Source organism: Balaenoptera physalus (assembly GCF_965194825.1).
Source record: "Balaenoptera physalus genome assembly, chromosome: 8".
Lineage (NCBI taxonomy): Eukaryota > Metazoa > Chordata > Mammalia > Artiodactyla > Balaenopteridae > Balaenoptera > Balaenoptera physalus.
In genome coordinates this window covers 119,788,644-119,803,891 of record NC_138887.1, presented here as the reverse complement: position 1 = coordinate 119,803,891, position 15,248 = coordinate 119,788,644, and the positions used below count along the sequence as shown (strand labels likewise).

The window sequence follows — 15,248 nt, the reverse complement described above, 5'->3', positions numbered from 1 at the left end:
TATTTACTTGTTCTGTTCTGTTCCCCTTCACCTCCCCTCCACCATTAAGAGTGAGCTCCTGGACACAGGTGCCTTTTCTGTGTTTTTTCAGAGCTGTATCTCCAGGGCACAAAGTAGGCACTCAGTACATCCTTGATGAATATATGAATGGTACATTAGCTGTGATCAAGTGAACTCACCAAACTGTCCTTCACGTCTGGTTCCGCCAGAATTGTATAGACTCACCTACAGGTAAGCGAGTTGGAAAAATAGCTATTCTCTTGGTAACTATCCTTTGTTTCTTTGTGGACTTTATATCTGGCTGTTCTTTGAGAAGGAGAGTGAGAAACAAGGCCTGTTGCCCCAAGGCCACCCATTTGCCCACCTCTTCTCCAGCTGTCACAGCATGTTGACACTGCCTTGCCCTCTCCCTGACCCCAGGTGGGCACATACTTGGCTGGCAGCGCCTTCTCCCTGGGGAGTCTCTGTTCCATGTTGCCGTCACACTCAGCTGGGGCCCTGTCATGGGTTCTACCTTAGGCGGGAAAGCAGAATAGGAGGAAGCCCCTTCCAGTTTCCCCTTCCCCCCTCAGACATACTGCTGGGGTTCCATTCAGCAGGGGGCCCTCTGTCTGGACCCCTGCACAGGGGCGCATCCTCTGCTTTCTGAGGCACAGAGAACCCCGCGTCAGTCATTGGAAAGGTGAAATCTAGTCCTAACCGCCCCAAACAGGTGGTATGAGTCTGGCCTAATCTAGTAACTCCCTGGTTCTCAGTGACTTCATCGGTCTTTGCCTCTGTTGTTTGCTTATAGTTTTAGAGATGTAGACATCTCATAGATTTCAGCTGCTCCAAACTATCAGCCCAAAGAAGAATCCTGCGGCTTCCCCCTGGGGCACAAAGAGGCTGCTGGTGCAATAAAGCCAGTGCTTCCTAATTTACGTTCAGTAGGAGAGAGTGCACTTCCCGTCATGTGTTCCAGGCCAGAATCCTCCAGTTCACCCTGCTTGGACTGCCTGGGCCCGGGCCCAGCCCTAGACCAGTAACTCTGGCCAGGAGAATGGAAAGCCTTGATCAGGTTAAACCTACCAGCCAACCAGAGCATATCCTTAGAATAAGGGTGGGGTCGGCTCCTGATAAGTGTGTGTGGAACTGAAATCTACATCCTTTTAGATAGGGGGTACTGAGGGGGCGGGGTGCCGAGTAGGTATTCAGCAGTGCCCCTGAGAGGAATTAGCACAGGGCCAGCTAATAAGTGTTAGCCATCGCTGTGGTCAGCAAAGACAAGATGGTGTGGGGGAGTTCGCCTGGCAAGCAAAGGCATTCATCTCAGACCCCTAATCCACCGCTAACCACTAGCTTTGTAACTTCAGACAAATTATGGAAGTGGTACCATTTTAGAAGTGGAGGAGGACTTAGAGGCCATAGGGTTCAAGCCTTCATTGGGCAGACTTGGAAACTGATGCCCCCAGAGATTAGTCTGGGTCTCGGTTTCTTCATCTGTGAAGTAGGGCTGGTAATACTGGTCCTGGCTCGTCTCACAGTTATTATGTGGATCAAATGAAGTAATGTTTCTACAAAGGGCTCAGGAAGGTAACAAAAATGCTGTTCTTATGCAAAGCATTTTATTTTCATCATTAATGTAGTAACAATGCCTTAATAAGAGGAGAAAGGGAGAGTACATTCAAAGGATAGGCTTACTTGGCTCAAAGAAATAAATAATAACACTTGCAAAAGAGGAAGGTGTGTGTGTGTGTGTTGTTAGGTGAGGTGGGGAAGGTGTAAGGCGAGGCCCTGCTATACCCTTAGGGAGTGGTGTAGGGAGTGGCTCTAAGGGTAGGAGGTTGGGTGAGGTAGTTGGTTATAAATCGAAGTTATCTCTCCTTGAATGACTTTTCAGAAGAGGAGGGTCACTCACTTAGGAGGACAAATCTAGATTTCAGGGTAATCTTATATTTCTGTAGTTCAGCTCCTCTGCAAAATTGATGCCAAGACAGGATTGTCATGCAGGAGACTGACAGGAGGAAATATCTATGAGGGAAGAAAGGGGAGAGAGTTGGAAGAGGCAGGAGATCTGACCCCTGGGAAGGGGAGGCGGAGCAGGCAGAGTGGGTCGGCTTTGGCCAGACACGCCAGAGTGCTGGAGCACAGGATCCCTTCTGAGGATCCTGGTGGTGGATTCCAAGGTCGCCGAGGCACTCAGTCAGTCACTCTCCCTGCAACAGGAGATGAGATTGGGGTCCCACACCATCCCGTGAAGCTTCAAAACAGCTTCTTTCATTCCTTCACTCAGTACGTTGATCAGCTACCAAGTGTCACGTGTAGGTGCCTGCAGCAATGGAAGCATGTGACCCTTGTCTTTCCTAGCTATCTTCCATCCACTTTCTAATACTTCTAAATGGTGAGTTTGCCTGATCGAGATTCCTTGCCTGTTGGCCGAGTTAAATCCTGGTATCAGGGTAGTTCTTAACACTGAGTTAGCACTTAATAAATGTTCAAATTGCCATAATAAATCCAACTGTACCCCCACTATTACTTGAAATATAAACAGCTACATTTACTTCTAGAACTCTCCACTGTTTACTATGCAGAATGAGAGGAAATTTTAAACTCTCAGCACTTCTAGAAACCTGTTATTTGGATTATTTGGATAAGTGCAACATAAGAGTTTAGGAGAGTTCAGTAGAGGAAAAACTATGAAAGTAAAAAGCTGAAGAGGGCTTCCCTGGTGGCGCAGTGGTTGAGAATCTGCCTGCCAATGCAGGGGACAAGGGTTCGAGCCCTGGTCTGGGAAGATCCCACATGCCGCGGAGCAACTGGGCCCGTGAGCCACAATTACTGAGCCTGCGCGTCTGGAGCCTGTGCTCCGCAACAAGAGAGGCCACGATAGTGAGAGGCCTGCGCACCGCAATGAAGAGTGCCCCCGCTTGCCACAACTAGGGAAAGCCCTCGCACAGAAACGAAGACCCAACACAGCCATAAATTAATTAATTAATTAATTTTTAAAAAATCTTAAAAAAAAAAAAGCTGAAGAGATCAGTAGAGAGTGGAGAAAAATGAAAGAAGAGAAGTTTAATTTATGAAAAGGAAACCCAGATCTTGGGGAGAAAATAGGGAATTATGTTCCTGAAACTCCCAGGAAACAAACAAACAAACAGACAAACAGACAAACAAAAGAAAACTTACCCAAGATGGAAAAGATGGAAAAGACTAAGGTTGAGCAGGCATTTCAAGAAGCCAGAGACTAAATAAAAGGCAAAGATGATTAATTACTTGTTGTAATGAGAGCCCATAGGAATTGATGGAAAAGTAGAACCCATGGGCAAAGAAATAAAGAAATGGATGAGAAATATACAAAACAACACAGAAAATAAAATGTGGGAGGGAGGAGAAAAGCAATTATACCTAATGAATTTGTAATATAATAGAAAATGGAGTAAAATGTAACAAGAAGGCACATAGGAATATTTTCTCTGAATAAATATTGCATTACTGAGAGTTCCCTGGTGGCCTAGTGGTTAGGATTCTGGGCTTTCACTGCTGTGGCCGGGCTTCAATCCCTGCTCAGGGAACTTGAGATCCTGCAAGCCACGCAGCACGGCCAAAAACAACAACTAGAAAATTTATTGCATTACTATTTCTATATTTCAAATCATTGATGATATTCTCATTCTCTACTACTTAGTGCCTATTGTAGCATAAGGCAAAATAAAAATTTACACAGAAATAGGAAAACTGAATTTCCGACTGTGGCATTAGCATATCAATCTCTACGGATGTACCTGTGTGGTGTGATGCTGAACATCTGAGTAAAGACTTTAAATTTCAGTGACGTGCTCATACAACTCAATAGCAAAAACAAACAAACAGTCCAATTTAAAATGGAGGAGAGGAAGAGACATTTTTTCAAAGACGTACAAACGCCAACAGGTACATGAAAAGGTGCTCAACATCACTAATCATCAGAGAAATGTAAATCAAAACCCTAATGGGCTATCACCTCACACCTGTCTGTTACCTGGCTATTATCACAAAGACAGCAGTAAGTGTTTCTGAGGGTGTGGGGAAAAGGGAACACTTCTGCACTGTTGGTGGGAATGTAAACTGGTGCAGCCACTATGGAGAACAGTATGGAGGCTCCTCAAAAAATTAAAAATAGAACTACCTTATGATCCAGCAATTCAACTTGTGGGTATTTATCAGAAGAAAGCTTAATCACTATCTCAAAAACATGTCTACAATCCCATGTTCATTGCAGCATTATTCACAATAGCCAAGACATGGAAACAACCTAAGAGTCCATCAATGGATGAATGGATAAAGAAAAGGTGATATATATACACAGTGGAATATTACTCAGCCATGAAATAGAAGGAAATCCTGCCATTTGCAACAACGTGGATGGACTTTGAGAGCATTACGCTAAGTGGAATAAGTCAGACAGAGAAAGACAAATAGTATATGATCCACTTATATGTGGAACAACAAGAAAAGACAAACAAAAACGAACTCAAATATACAGAGAACAGATTATCAGTTGCCAGAGGTGGAGACATTGGGGGTACATGTGGAGAGTGGGCAAAATGGGTGAAGGGGGTCAAAAGGTACAAACTTCCAGTTACCAGATACATAAGTCCTGGGATGTAACGTATAGCGTGGTGACTCTAGTTGACAATATTGTGTATTTGAAGTTTACCAAGGGAGTAGATCTTAAAAGTTCTCATCACAAGAAAAAAAAATTTGTAACTATGTGTGGAGATACATGTTAACTAATTGTGATCATTTCACAATATATACATATGTCAAATCATTATGTTGTATACCTAAAACTAATACAATATTATATGTCAGTTATATCTCAATTAAAAAAAGACTAAATTTCAGTAACATCTGGGTGTATTTTGAAATGTTTTCTATTTAGTTTCAGGAATTAAGGCATGTGTAGATTTTTCTCAAGTTAAAATCTAGGGACTTCCCTGGTGGCACAGTGGATAAGACTCTGTGCTCCCAGTGCAGGGGGCCCAGGTTCGATCCCCGGTCAGGGAACTAGATCCCACATTCATGCCGCAACTAAGAGTTCACATGCCACAACTAAGGAGCCCATGTGCCGCAACTAGGGAGCCCGCATGCCGCAACTAAGGAGCCCTGGAGCTGCAACTAAGGAGCCCTCCTGCCGCAACTGAGACCCCGTGCAACCAAATACGTAAATATTAAAAAAAAAAAAAAAAATCTAGTGTAAAAAAACATTGCAAGTCATTTTGGAAACTATTTTTCACGTGAAACAATATTGCAATGGATTATTACCCCTTTTGTCAACAAATTACATTAATAAAATTGAAATAGAAGGAGGTTTTAGATCAAAATGAATGTAGGAATGCAATGTGAAGCACGGAGTATCTGGCATCTACGCAAGGAAGACTGAGGCTGACTGATCGATCTCATCGCCTCTGGGGGTAGGGGTGGAGCAGAGGTGCTCGTCCAGAGCTTGGGTGCTTCCCGGGAGGGTGAGCTCAGGTAAGCAGCCGCACTGGGGCCCTCTGCAATGCTAGGTTCTGGAGTCGGTGGGCACAGGAGGCAGAGTACACAGGGGTTAAGTTGTTTTTAAAAATTTATAATGATCCGGATGTGAAAATGTTTTCCGTTGTGCATTCAGTGACGTTTAGAGAGGCATATCTGGCCTAAACTCACCAGGATCCACCTCTCCTTTCTGATTGCATTCAGTGAATTAGAAGAAAACTTATAGAGAGCCATGATTTTGTTTTTAACCTATAGAATGAATAAAACTGCATCTCAAATCTGTGCTGCAGTACAGAAAGATTGCCGTTGTTTTGCTAACCAGCCTCTATTCTCTCTTACTTAGCTCTGCAGTAACCAATGGCAAGCTCTGTTAATGACATGTGCTGGAGTGTCCAAATTCCTCATTCAGTCTTTACATTTGTAGAAGGTTTGAATTCTCAAGTCCCAAACTCAAGGTGTTCGAAGTATGTGTTTCTATAATTAAATGATCTTAAAATTTCTTTTTCCAGCTCCCTTTCTGCCTGATGGTAGAATATTTAATTTAGTTAATTCCAGGTAAATTTAGTCCCTTCATGGTTTTTCTTGATCAGTCCAGACTAAAGTCAAGTCAATTTTTTTTAAATTTATTTTATTGAAGTATGGTTGATTTACAACGTTGTGTTAATTTCTGCTGTACAGCAAAATGATTCAGTTATACATATATGTACATTCTTTTTCATATTCTTTTCCATTATGGTTACCACAGGATCTTGAATATAGTTCCCTGTGCTCTACAGTAGGACCTTGTTGTCTATCCATTCTGTATGTAATAGTTTGCATCTGCTAATCCCAAACTCCCAGTCCCTCCCTCCTCCACCTCCCCTCCCCCTTAGCAACCACAAGTCTGTTCTGTATGTCTGTGGGTTTGTTTCTGTTTCATAGATAAGTTCATTTGCATCGTATTTTAGTTTCCACATATAAGTAATACCATGTGGTATTTGTCTTTCTTTTTCTGGCTTACTTCACTTAGTATGATAATCTCTAGGTCCATCCATGTGGCCATGAATGGCATTATTTTATTCTTTTTTATGGCTGAGTAATAGTCCATTATATATATATACCACATCTTTCTTTTTTCTTTTTTTTTTCCCACCATAAAGCCTTTTAAACTTTATTTATTTATTTATTTTTGGCTGTGTTGGGTCTTCGTTTCTGTGCGAGGGCTTTCTCTAGTTGTGGCAAGCGGGCGCCACTCTTCATCGCGGTGCACGGGCCTCTCACTATTGCGGCCTCTCTTGTTGCGGAGCACAGGCTCCAGACGCGCAGGCTCAGTAGTTGTGGCTCACGGGCCTAGTTGCCCGCAGCATGTGGGATCTTCCCAGACCAGGGCTCGAACCCGTGTGCCCTGCATTGGCAGGCAGATTCTCAACCACTGCGCCACCAGGGAAGCCCCCATACCACATCTTTCTTATCCACTCCTCTGTCGATCAGCCAAGTCAGTTCTTTTTTTTTTTTTAATTTATTTTAGTTTTGGCTGCATTATTCTTAGTTGCAGCACGTGGGACCTTCTGTTGTGGTGCATGGGCTCTTCATTGTGGCACGCGGGCTTTCTCACTAGTTGTGGCGCACAGGCTCAGTAGTTGCGGCGCGCAGGCTTAGATCTCAGACCAGGGATCGAACCCGCGTCTCCTGCATTGGAAGACGGATTCTTAACCATTGGACCACCAGGGAAGTCCCCCAGCCAAGTCAATTCTTGATCTCCTCCTGAGGCACAGGGAGACCTGCCTGCTCTCCCGGGAGAGCCCTTTCTTCCCTGCCCCTCCCACACTGTCATTTCTGCTCCATCCTGTTGGCACTCTTTGGGGGCTCCAGGTTGCAGACCAGAAACAGAGACTCTCCTCTGTTTTCAGACCCTCAAACTTTCCTGGAGATTCTACTGCCTTTTTCCTCATCTCACTCCTTAGAGCCCATGAGGAGGTGAGCAGAGCCCCTCTCAGATCCTGCCGGCATCTCTCTCATTCTCCCCCAACCATCTTCCTCTCCCCCCTTCCCCAGTTAGGAAGGGGATCTTTAGCTTGGTGGGAGGGGAGGTTGATATTTTGGGAAAAAAGTTGACTCAGCTACTTTAGGAAGCACAGAGATTCTGGGGTTTCTGTGTCTACTGCAGGTTTTAGCATTTTAGCACTTTGGGGACAACTTTCCCTGGGGTAGTTACCTTAACAAGGAAACTGAGTACAAGGGGAAATTTTCAATAAATCAGTGGGAAGTAGCCCATCAGTAAATACTTAACAATGCCACGCCCCTCACATCATGGTGAAGCATCATCCAGAGTTGGTCTCTATTCCAGAAAGGTTCAGGCAGAAATGGGAGGGGCCTGGGGCTACAAACACGTGTATTTATGTCAGTCCAGCTGACAGGGTACAAGCAAGTCTTCTTAAACTAGTTTCATTCATTCGCAAAAGAAATGGTTGAGTCCCTGAGCCCCAGTCTTCCCTTTTCCTCCCATTCAGATGTCCCAGTTTGGAAGTCTTCTGTTTTCTCTCTTGAGTCTTAGCTTTCTCTGTCCTTTGGCCTCTGCACTAAAGGGATTTCAGACTTGTAGGCCTAGAAAGCAGAGCTCCTGCTGTAAGGGGATCTCTTGAGAAAGGCCTCTTGGGAAGAGGTCCAGAAATAGACAAAGGATTGGAACAGACTACTGACAGCTCTTTCTTGTTTCAATCTTCTTTTCACAGTTTGGAAGCAATGACTTTCGTCCCTTCAGGACTCCAGGATTTGTGTAGGCCCCAGTCTTGGGTCTGTGCTCACAGGTGCCCAGAAGTATGGGGTAGTTCTCCCAACTCAGCCCCAGTCTTCCCCACCCAGGCCAGCCACCATCTTCTTCATCCCCCAGGACTCAGAAGTTCTTGTTTTCAGTCCCTGTTTTCTCCTGATCTTATCTCTTTGCTCTCTGCTTGCTGGGTCAACTCAGAACCCCACAACACAATGTCACTAAATTGGAAGGTGTCGGGGATAGAAGAACAGACAAGTCCACCGGCTGCAAGTTTCATGGAGAATGTGCTCTCAAAATTGTTTTTGAAATTCAGCTGCTTCTGGAGCTGAAGACAGCACATCTTGGAAGAGAAAGATGTAGCCAAGTCCTTGGGCCCTTGGAGAACTCGAGACCCTGCATCCTAGGAGAGCTTGATCCTAGAACCTTGGAAGCAGGATCCAGAGAGACCTGGTAAAATTGAGGTCAAATTCTGGTCAGTTTCTCCATAGTCAGTAGGAGAAAAGACACAACTTTATGTCTGATTCAGACATTTTGACACTTAGAATGCTTAAAGATGATGTTAAGAGGATACTTGATTTCTAGGCATAATCAAGATAGAGCTAACTGGGAGTGTAGCTTAGATCAGTGCTTCTCAGACTTTAATATGCACCCCAGTCACCTGGGCATCTTGTCAAAGTGCAAATTCTGACAAAGTAGGTTGTTGAGGGGCTGGGGGCGGCTGAGATTCTGCATGTCTAACATGCTCCCGAATGATGCCAGTGCCACTGGTTCAGGGATCACTGCTAAGTAGCAAGAGTTTAGAAGGCAGGCTGTAGGGTTGGAGATGAGCCTCAACTGATGCTAAAAAAAACCTCAACACCCAAACACTTTCAGTTCGTACTGAGCTCTCCCTTCTGGTCCTCTTCCCCAAGCCGTGTCTGCTAGCTGCCCACGGTAGTCAACTTAACCATTGTACGACGTTTCCTTCTCTTCTGGAGCAGCTAATGCTCTTTATTTTCTATTTTTTGGCCACACTGCATGGCATGGCGGAACTTCCCCGACACTGCACTGGAGGCACGGGGTCTTAACCAGTGTGCCACCGGGGAAGTCCTAAAGCTCTTTAGATAACAAGAAGGGGAAGCCAGCTCTGGCTTGATCAAGCAGATTTATCTGAAGGATACTTCGCAGTTTACAGAATTGAAGAGCTGGCCAACTAGTCACGGGACAGATGGGAACCAGGGTGATTCAGGGGCCTCCTTAGCACAAGCTCTAGGACCTTGCCAGCTTTCCCATGAGATGCCTGAATTCTCTGGGTCTTTAGGTTTCAAATTGGGGTTAGATGTTTTTACCTTTAAAGCCCTCAGTATAAGCCAGTTAAATTTGTATCTGCCATATATTTCTTCATCACTTGTAAGGCTGTCCTTGCTAATTTTAACTTGTGTGTATATATACATATATATATATATATATATATATATATATATATATATATATATATATATATATATATAATTGTGTGTGTATCTGTCTGTCTAGGGGAAAAGGAGATGGTAATGTTACAGTATGATTTCTCCCCACTTATCAAAAAAATCACTCGTATATCAAATTTAGGGCACTTAAAAGATACTAAGTTACATGTTTGGCCTTCGTATGTCTTGGATCTATAACTAAAATGTTCTCTGTGAGCAAGAGCTGTCTTTATTTACTTATTTTATCTTGCAAAGTAAACATGCCTTTTTGTCTAATTTAAAAAACACTAATTGTAGGGACTTCCCTGGCAGTCCAGTGGTTAAGATTCCATGCTCCCAATTCAGGGGGCACGGGTTCGATCCCTGGTCAGGGAACTAAGATCCTGCATGCTGCTCGGTGTGGCCAAAAAAAAAAAACAAAACAAAACCCTAATTGTAAATTTTCAATTTGCATTTTGAGACATACTTTCTTCATAATCATAGGGGTTATATCTCTGAAAACATCACAACAGAGGAATTTGGGGCAATAAAGTAATGAATAGGAGAATGGGTTTTCCTCTTCTATTTACTGTATAAATTTGGCCAATTACTTAATTTCTCTGAAGCTCAATTGTGTCTCCTGCAACTGAGAGATAACAAGCTTCTTTCTCATAAGTTTGTTTTGATGACTAAATAAAATGAAGACAAAGTGCTTTTGAACTGCTTTAAAAAGTTACCTATCTCTGTCATCATCACTATGGAATTTGAGACTCTATGAGAACAATACGGAACCTAAGGGCAGGGGAGAAATATGACAGCACTTAGTTATATTTGCTAAAATATAACGATGAAGACGCAGCAAGGAAAGACACGTCAAGGATGTTGTATAGATATAACTTATTACTATAAGTTAGTGATAACGAGTATAGTTCTATACATTTTCATGTGCCATCCTTTGTTCACTAACAACTTCTCAGGATTTCACTTCTGGGTTTCAAAGAAGCTTTGCAAATTTGTTTTGCGTTGTTGCAGCTAATATGCCTGCTATAAGACAGTTGTTTCTTGAGTCTGGTTCTCTCTCCAAACGCTTAAGCGTCTTTGTTTTGATTCTCAAGAGACTGCAGCTTCCCATCACCTCAGTTCTGTCCCTACATGCAGCTCTTTTCCCAGAGGCAGAGTAACTTGGATGGTTAAGTGGGAGAGGTTTTGGGTAACATGTCCCCAGCTCTGCTCGACTCTCTTTACTGCCCAGCAGTATCTGGGCATAATCACAGCCTGGCCAGGGTAACCTGGCGCCAGGTGCTCCCCAGCGCCCCTCACCTCCGCTGGAACTGTAGTGCGGCTCTAAGGTGTGTGTTCTTACCTTTTGTTATATATGCCAAGGATGCTTTTTAAAAAATATATTTCTGCCTGCCAGCTCATTTTCCTCCTTTATATTGATTTTTTGCCTTAAAATAACATTCCCTTCTCTTTCCAGATAATCACAACAGGAATGAGCGGCCACTCCTTTAAGCTGAAACTGAGGTTCTCAGATTGCTAAAGTGACATTTAGACAGAAATTCTAGAAATTTAGAATTCATGCAGGAATACTCAAACAGTTGGGAAGAGATACCTGCCCTTTCTTGCATCCCCAAAATTCAGGTACTCAATTTAAACATCTTTAATAGAATTGAATCCTGGAGGAAAGAACAGAATCTGATGGAGAGAAACAGGAAATGAAAAAAGCCGAGAATCTGAAAGGAAGTAAATCAATGGAAAGGACTTTAACGGTTATGTTGTTTTTATCTACAGAAATGGACTCAAATAGCAGCAAACGTGGAGGCAATACAAGGCAACATTCATTTTTGGGGTGGTAATGCCCTCCTTGGCAATCCCATTTTATTGAGGATGTTGCCACTTATTTGTTCCAAGGACTCCTTTTTTTCACGGGGGATGGTCGATCCTTTGCCTTCTTAGGTTCAGGTTTCAGGTCCTGGTGAGGTGTGGGACTTTTCTTGGCTACTACAATGTCATCGACAGTCAGGAGCTGTAGTACCACGTCAGCCACGGCTCGAAGTCCTTGGGCTTTGGCTATTAGCGTGTCCCACACCTCTTCCTGGGCCGCATTTATTATCCCTTCAACCTCCAATGCTATCAGGAAATTCCCAGCTTGGTGAGCTCCGTTCATTTCTGCCATCACGTCTGAGACGGCTAAGCCTGCCTTCTCTGCCAGGGTTTCAGGAAGAGACTGCAGGGTCTGGGCAAATGCCAGGAAGGTGGGACCACTGGGCCCTTCCAGTTTGGTTCCTTTCTCTGAGAGCATTTTCGCCAGAGCCATCTCCGTGGCCCCAGCTCCTGGAAGCAGTCTGGGATCCTGGCATAACTGGAAATAGGCATCAATGCCATGGTAGGCAGCCTACTCTGCACCCCGTAGCCCCTCAGCGGTGGCCTCCCTGAGCACCAAGGTGAGGGCAGGGGTGCCTGGAGTTTCTCACTCAACTACCACAGCCAAACCTTCTCCCAGCTCCTGCCCGTACACCCTCTGACACTTCCCTGGCTCCAGCGGAGGAAGCAGATAAGGCATCAGAGGTGCGCCAGACACCTCGCTCAGGTACACCATCTCCCGCCGGGACTTCACCTGAATCACCATGAGGCCGCACCTGTCAGCATGCGTTAGGGTCTCCTCGTCAATTTGCCCCCAAACCACCACCACGTTAATAGCCGCGGCTGCCAGCTGGGCCATCTGCTTTTCTATTAGCCTCTCGCTGCCCTTCCTGAACTCGGTCAGGTCATCAGGACTAGAGAGACGAGCCGTGGCCGGGGCACTGGGGCCGGCGGGCCCGAAGGCGCAGGCCATCAGAGCCACGCTGGCGCCGCTCAGCACCATGGCCACCTGGCCGCAGGGCTTGCCGGGCAGGGCCAGGCCGGGGAGCAGGCACGAGTCCTCCAGCCGCGCCCCGGGCAGCGCGCACACGCGCACGCGCTCCGGCCGGAAGCCGCCGTCCGGCTCCCGGGGGACCCAGCACGCATGCGCCACTATCTTGGTCAAGCAGTCCGTCTGCCACAGCCTGTGCGTGTTGGTCACCGAGTGCAGGGCCCCGAACGGGTCCTCCAGAGGCCCCAGCGCCCGGATGGCCAGGGACGGCAGCAGGGCCAGTGTCTCAGCGGCCGCTGCAGCGTAGGCCTCCCGGAGCTGGGCGCGCGGCAGGCCGGCCCGCAGCGGGCGCTCGGCCTGCGCCAGCAGGGCCTGGGCCAGGAGCGCCACGAAGGCCGCGCCGTCGCCGCTCTGCTCCGCCTGGCTCTGCGCCGCCAACCGCAGCAGCCGGGCGGCGGGGTGCTCCAGCTCCAGCGCCCGGAGGATGTCCGTGGCGTACCCCGTGACCACGGTTTCTCCTTTGGCGGTGACCAGGAGCTCTGCCGCCCCTGGGGGCCGTAGCAGGGCCGCAGGACTCTGGCCAAGGTGTGTGCCGTGGCCAAGCTGCTCAGCAGGTGCTTCTCCTCGGCCGCCGGCATCGCCAGCCGTTCGGGCAGCTCAGGCGCCGAAGGGGCTCTGCCGTCCATCGCCCGCGGGGGCCACCCGGCCTCAGACAGGCGCTAGTACAGCAGCGAGGCGCCCCGGGAGGAGATCTCTGAAGCCCCTCGAGGGGTCAGTGGGAAAAGCAGCCAAATACCCATCAACTGGTGTCTGGAGAAGCCGGCGCTCTGGGCCCGGGCGCAAGGATGGTCTGCTGAGAGCTCAGCCCTAAAACCACCCCCAGATTGATCTGAAAAGGAACGGGGCCCTTGGGGCCTCTGGGGCTTGGTAGCTGAAACAGATCTGATCTTGATTAAGTCACAAGTGGCACATGGAACCAGGGCAGGGAATGAGGTCACAGAAGGATGGACCATGAGTTGGGAGGCCCTGGGGCAGGCGGAAGTCAGGCCCGGTTGTCCCCCAGAGGGGGGACACGCGTACCCGGGGCCCCAGAGTTTCATTTAAACTTCAGAGACAGGGAAGAGGAAACCAGGTGAAAACCCACCCACTTCAAATTCCTGGTGAAGCTGTGGCTCCCGTTGTTTGGTTGGTTGGTCTGGGTTTCTTTTGTTTGTTTTTGTTTTTTGAGAGGGAAATTGTTTTGTTCACTGTCTCATGCCGTGCTCTGTAACGCTAGCCACGTTTGGTTACCTGTGTGCCTCGGCCTCTTTGGCCACCTTACCCGTTTGTGCTGCTCATCAGCTTCCTTAAGGTGTCTGCTGGTCTGTTTGTCTTTCCGGTTGCAGCTGTGTGAGGCTGCACAGTGTGGGACAACTCTTCCCAATGACGGTGATGTCACTGAGCTGGCAAAGGCAGGTCAAGACAAGGGAGGGAAAGAGGCTGACAGCCTGCAGACAGAGTAATAGACATGGACGCAGAGGAGTGAAAGTGACCAGGAAGGCAGCAAACGAGTGAGTGGGGCTGGGGCTGGGGCCCTCCCACCCTTACCCTCAGCCCTTAGAATTTGAGCTCCCGCCTTCCATCCTCCCTCCTTCCTTCCTTCTCTTGCTCCCTCCCATCCTCATATGGTACCTACTGGAGTAATGATTGCTGCTTTTTTAGTTTAACAAATATTTATGAGCATCTACTCTGTTCGATGTACTGGGGTCACAAAGATGGCAGGAACGTGAGACCAGTGAGGGAAAGAGATTGGTACCAAGTAAGTACAACTTCCTTAGGTGTTGAGCAGAGCACCAGCAGGAAGTGATGAAAATACCTATTATGATTAGGGGAGGGACTTCCCTGGTGGTCCAGTGGTTAAGACTCCACACTCCCACTGCAGGGGGCATGAGTTCCATCAAATTTTTAAAATTTCCACAGACAAGAAGAAAGAAAAGGAAAAGAACGTCACAGTGAAAGTTAAATACAATTAAGGCTAAAAAGGAGTTAAATTTGGGCTTCCCTGGTGGTGCAGTGGTTAAGAATCCACCTGCCAATGCAGGGGACACGGGTTCGAGCCCTGGTCTGGGAAGATCCCACATGCCGCGGAGCAACCAAGCCCGTGCGCCACAACTACTGAGCCTGTGCTCTAGAGCCCACAAGCCACAACTACTGAAGCCTGTGCACCTAGAGCCCGTGCTCCGCAACAAGAGAAGCCACTGCAATGAGAAGCCCGTACACCGCAACGAAGAGTAGCTCCCACTTGCCACAACTAGAGAAAGGCCGTGCACAGCAACGAACACCCAACACAGCCAAAAATAAATAAATAAAATAAATAAACTTATTTTTAAAAAAAAGATAAATTTGGAGAAAAAACTCTTTCTTTGCAAAACAGCTTGATTGCTTTGGTAAAAATGATAGTCATTCATTATACAACTTAAAAGGAAAAAATACAAAGAAAGTAAATGTCATTTGGAATCCCAGCCCAGAGACAGTCATTGTTTATATTTTGATGAATATTATTACTTTACACACATATGCTTATATAGCTTGTTGTGGATTTACACAGTTTTACATACGTGAGTTATATGATACATATTGTATATGCTTGTCTGTAATAATTTTCCCCATAATGTTATCTTGGCTGACAAATGTTTCTAAGGAGATGTTATGTTGTCTGAAGACCGTGGACAACTTTTTTTTT

The 15,248-nt window shown here is 46.4% G+C and overlaps 1 protein-coding gene across 1 annotated transcript; it reads right to left on the bottom strand.

Annotated features, from left to right (window-relative positions):
* Nucleotides 1-9,715: 9,715 nt before the first annotated feature.
* CCT8L2 (chaperonin containing TCP1 subunit 8 like 2) lies at nt 9,716-13,212 on the bottom strand (the record flags this gene model as incomplete). Its single annotated transcript, XM_082472838.1, is given in 4 exon segments — nt 9,716-12,067; nt 12,071-12,142; nt 12,146-13,065; nt 13,068-13,212. Coding segments are annotated over 4 exon segments (1,635 nt in total). The 3' UTR covers nt 9,716-11,569.
* Nucleotides 13,213-15,248: the final 2,036 nt, after the last annotated feature.